The sequence below is a fragment of the Trichechus manatus genome, unplaced genomic scaffold, assembly GCF_000243295.1.
Source record: "Trichechus manatus latirostris isolate Lorelei unplaced genomic scaffold, TriManLat1.0 scaffold00002, whole genome shotgun sequence".
In the NCBI taxonomy this organism is placed as follows: Eukaryota; Metazoa; Chordata; class Mammalia; order Sirenia; family Trichechidae; genus Trichechus; species Trichechus manatus.
Genome location: NW_004443938.1, coordinates 36342787 through 36348247, shown reverse-complemented (window position 1 = coordinate 36348247; position 5461 = coordinate 36342787). Strand labels below are relative to the sequence as shown.

The 5461-nt window shown below is 38.8% G+C and overlaps 1 protein-coding gene across 1 annotated transcript in view; it reads right to left on the bottom strand.

The window, feature by feature from the left end:
- Window positions 1-5461, bottom strand: part of IL20RA (interleukin 20 receptor subunit alpha) — a 34970-nt gene that overhangs the window by 13295 nt on the left and 16214 nt on the right. The window contains 3 exon segments of the mRNA XM_004368887.2: window positions 433-577; window positions 1339-1514; window positions 3771-3949. Coding sequence (XP_004368944.1) covers window positions 433-577; window positions 1339-1514; window positions 3771-3949 — 500 coding nt within the window.

Genomic DNA, 5461 nt, shown 5'->3' with positions numbered 1-5461 from the left:
AGAGACCGAACACTCCCTAACATTCCCTATGGAGTCCTCGAGTGGTGCAAAGGGCTAAGCACTTGGCTGCTATCAGAAAGGTTGGCAGTTTGAAACTACCCAGAGGTGCCTTGAAAGAAAGGCCTGGTGATGTTTCCAAAACGTTTCCAAACTCTACAGAGCACAGTTCTACTCTGCAACATACGGGGTCAATATGGATCAGAATCGACTTGATGGCAATTGGCTTTTTTTTTTTTTTTTTTTTGGTTTAACGTTCCCTAGGCTTGATGGCAGAGTCCCAGCTACTCATACCATTTCTGCTGATGGCTGTTTCTGCCTTTGCCTCGACCTGCTTCTGTTAGATGTGAATTTGTCAAATCCTTGTCTAAACTGCCATCCTTCTTTCTAGTTTTATCAGATTTCCTCAGGCCAGCTGAGGTTTTTAAAACTTACCTTTCAAAGTACTAACACACTGCTTCTCAGAAGGCCGAGTAAGGCGAGGAGGCCCAGGGACGAGGGACTCCACACGGACGCAGTACAGAGTGTCTGGCTCCAGCCGGGGGAGCACGAGCGAGCGGTTGGTCACACACTGCAACCACTAGGTCAGGGAATTGCAAACAGCATTTAGAGCCCACGACTGCAGGTGCCACCCAAACAAACAACTCTAGAAGGAAACCCAAGACTTAACACATGATTATTTACCATAACTTCAAGTTTATTTTCAGGAACAGCTTTAAAACACCCTTTTCCTTTAGCTCAGTAGAGTATGGCCAGGAACTGAATGGGAACAATTCTAAATACAGTGAAACCTGTGAAAGTCAGAACTAGACGGGTCTGCCTTGTTTTTCGAGGTCTCAGAAGTCTTCTGCCTTTGACAGGGTGCAGTCTCACCACTTTTCTTTTGCTCGTTTTAATGGAAATATTTGAGTTTTCCTTCTCTGATAGGTTTCCACCGTGTACAGGTTCCGGCTTTCACAGGTTCTACTGTAATAACACATTGATGAATGTTCTTCTTGAACTTTGTCCTCTCTTTTGCTAACATTTATTTTTTTCCTTCTTGGAAAGTGTCTGACAGATGTTATGCAAGGAAAAGCTCTCCATCAAAGTGAAGTAGGCAATCGCGCTACACTCCAAAAACAACATCACACTGTGCTAACAGAGTTTCTGTAAAGACAATCTGAAGGCAGCTCTTCAAATTTTTTGCACATTAGCTTCAACTGTATCTTGTATGACATCTCTTTTGAGTATCTCATCTTTCCAGATTCACATGCAGTGAATCACAGCATCAGGGTTACTTGTTCCAGCATTAGCTACAAAAAGTGACACGAGAATTATCTGCCCATTCAGTTTCAGGCTTACCGTTCTATTTGATTTGGTATTGTACACGGACATGTTATATTTCAAAGTGGGGTATATTTGTTGCATGGAAACAGAACCTTCTTCTGGATTTCTCTTCCACTTCTCTGGAGCCGTCAGAACAATTGAAATGGACTTCTCATCACTAGTCAAAGCAACTGCTGGTGGGCCAATCTGTGCTTAAAAAAACAAAACAAAAAAGCAAGCCCGTTGCCATCGAGACGATTCCAACTCATAGTGACCCTATTAGGACAGAGTAGAACTGCCCCACAGGATTTCCAAAGAGTGGCTGGTGGATTCAAACTGCTGACCTTTCGGTTAGCAGCTGAACTCTTAACCACTGCATCACCAGGGCTCCTTGTGCTTAAGGGTTGGGGAGTGAATAGTATATTTTCATGTTCAGATGTAAAAATCACCTTAGATAAAACCACAATATAATCCTACTGGGACCAAAGTTCTAAAACCTACCCTCTTACAGGAGATGCCTCAGAATGCTTGAGGGTGGACCAGGTTATGCCAAATCTTGAAACAATCATTTCATATACCCAGACACTCAGAATATTAAAATAGCAAATTTAAGGTGTTATATTTACTTATTTCCTAATCACATAGATAAACAGTACTTGATGATGATACAGTGAAAGATCTTTATAAGACTCCTGTGACTTGAAAAGTTGGTGATAAATAACACTAATATGATTTTACAGGTAAAAAAAAATCAGACATGGAGAAATAAAGAGCCATTAAAGAACTTCGGAGAAGTGACTGGAATGATCTAGAACAGAAGTCAGCAAACTTTTACCACAAAGGGCCAGACAGTAAACATATTAGGCTTTGCAGGTCATCTGATCTCCATCACAACTATTCAACTTTGCTTTCAGTGAAGAATCAGCCATTGAAAATATGTAAACGAACGAGTGTGGCTGTGTTCCAATAAAACTTTATTTGTGGACACTGAAATCTAAATTTCGTATAATTTTCATGTGTCACAAAATATTATTATTCTTTTGATTTTTTTAACGGAGGTGAAATTAATGTAACATAAGATTAACCATTTTAAAGTGAACGATTCAGTGGCATTTAGTATAGTCACAATGTTACACAACCACTACTTTCATCTAATTCCAAAACATTTTCATCACCCCACAAGAAAACCTCATACCCATTAAGCACTTATTCCCCGTTTCCCCTACCCTCAGCCCCTGGTAACCACCAATCTGCTTTCTGTCTCTATGTATTTACCTACTCTGGATATTTTGTATAAATGAAATCATACAATATGTGACTTTTTGTGTCCGGCTTCTTTCACTAAGCATATTTTAGAGGTTCGCCTGTGTCAATACTTCATTCCTTTTTATGGCTGAATAGTATTCCATTGCATGTATATAACACAATTTGTTTATCCACTGATGTATACATATGTGTGTACATACGTATATGTACATATCCACATATATGTACATATGTACACATATATGTCTGTGTGTGTGTGTGTGTATGTATATATATATATATATATATGCCATTAAAAAAAATAAAGTCCTTTCTTAGTTCTTGGGCCACAGAAAAACAGGAAGAGGGAGAGGGAGGGCTGGATTTGGCCTCAAAGTTGTTGTATGCCCAGTTGTCTGCTGACCTCTGATCTAAAAGGGCACCAGGGAAAGGCTCCAGGAACCCAGAAGTGCCTGTAAAGTTCATTATGATGGCCCAGAATCAGTCCTCCATGGCTGAGTCAGCCACAGATCAGGGGATGGCAAAATTAAAACAGCAAACACCAGGAAGATGTTGCCTTAATTCTAGAAATTGCGTCATTACACTACCATGTTTACAACAAGAAGAGACTTAGATTGATGATCAGGACAATCTTTAATTAGTCTTGTAGACACAAATCATTGGTTTATAAACTCACAATATTTAAACAATCTATTAGTTGCTCCTCAAATTACATAAACCAAAAAAAAAAAAAAATCAATTCCGTTGCCATCAAATTGATTTCGACTCACAGCAACCCTATAAGACAGACTGCAACTGCCCCATAGGGTTTCCAAGGAGAGGCTGGTGGATTTGAACTGCCGACCTTCTGGTTAGCAGCAGTAGCTCAGCATAGCTCTTAACCACTTCACCACCAGGGCTCCTCAAACTACATAGCTCCACTAAATAGTAAGACAAGATCCAAATTTGATATTATGGGCATCTAGCATCAATTTTGGAGCTGGGAGAGATCTTAGAGATCATTTAGCTAAATCTTTCATTCTAAAGACGAGACTGAGACCTAGTGAGCTGAGGCGCCTCGCCTGGCCACTCAGCCAGTCAGTGCAGAGTGGAGCCCAGCAGAGCTATCTCTTGGGTGAGGTTGTCTAGAGGCTGGGACTATTAAACTAGGAGGCTAAATTTTCTTGGTTTTAACACGTGTAACAGGCAATTATTTTACTTACTTTCTAAATATGGGTAGAATCGTCCAGTTTCTGCCCATTTGGAACAATTTGTTTTCCACATGGCCTTAACTTTGGCATAATACTGGTGTTCATAGTCAGAGGTTTCAGCTGAGAGATCACAGTGCATCCTACTGATATTCCTGCACTCAGATTTATCCTGCCATTTCTTTTGCCCGTATCTGCTAAGAAGGAAACTGTGAATTAATAATGAGGTGTCTCCTATGCTTTACAAAAAAAAAAACCCAGTCATTATATAAAACTGAATGGAACTTAAGACTTTCTCTTCAGAAAAACAAAAGTGCCTGTCATTGAGATAAAAAAAAAAAAAATCTGTTTCTGAGGCAGGCAATTTTCTTCATTAGCTGTCAGGAACATGAGTCAGAGTTTCTGTAACCACCTTTCTTTTCTGTGGATTATACCATGGATAGTACATTTTCAAAGCATCTATTTTATTTCTGTAAAGATTTTACATATCGTGTGATCAATTCTTCGAGTAATTATTTATAGAAGTTTTTAGTCCTTCATGTATATTAAGGTCAGTTTGATGGGTTGTTTTTAAGAAAAGTTAATCTTTTTTTTTCTTGGAAGAAAAATTACTTGGCATTCATATAAAATTTTCAAATCTACTAGGCATCAAAAACAGTTCTGGGGGGAAATTCACTAGGTTGAAGTATATACCAAAATCTATATTTTCAATAAGTAGAGTGATGATGATGATAATATTGACTAGGTTGTTCATATCTATTATTCCATTCCTTTGTTAAAAACACAACAGCCATAGAAAATAGAGAAGGGGAATATTTCTAGCACTTTGCAAATGAAGAGTCTGAAGTATAGAGAGTTAAGTGGCATGTAATGAAACAGTGAGACAGGGTAAGAATATAGTTTGTAGAGAATTTGAGAACTATATTTGAATGCAGGTTATTAGATGCTTTTATTTTGACTAATATTTATGTGATTAATTACTCCACTACCCTATGCCAGTACAAATCTGTCTATTGAAGTGTGTCAGGAAGTGTAATCAGGTTAGAGCATTTTCCCTATGGCTTTTAGCCTAGGCTCCTCCTAGGCCAAAGAGTTATGTAAGAAATATTAAAAGGCTCTTGCAAGTAACTGTAATTCATTCCAACATGAAGGAAATTGAGTTGAGCTAAATAATAATAACAGCAGCAATAGCACCTCTCATTTGTTGAGTGACTACTACTTGTCTGGTGCTTTAAGTTCAGTCGTAATCCTCACAACAAGCCCGTGGAGGTAGGTACTATTATCCCCACTATCCAAACAGGAAAATAAGAGAGCCAGCTCTCGCTCAGGGCCATGTAGAGAGTAAGTGGTAGAGCCTTTCATTCCAAAGCCCGTGTTCTGTCACAATGACTTACTGCCTCCCTAATCAAACTGGTAACATAAGAGAAGTAACTATTCTATCAGAGTACCATCTAAACATAAGGACAGCTGATCAGAGAGACAACACAACGCACATAAATGATGCAGCTAGTCAGCACCAGGGTGCTGAGTACGAATGAGTTCTTGACAAAGAAGAATTAATTCCATAAGCGTTTTTTTTTTTTTTTTTTAAATATTTTATTGTACTTCAGCTGAAGGCGTACAGAACAGATAGTTTCTCATGTAACAGTAACACACATGCTGTTTTATGACATTGGTTAACAACCCCACAACATTTTAACCCTCTA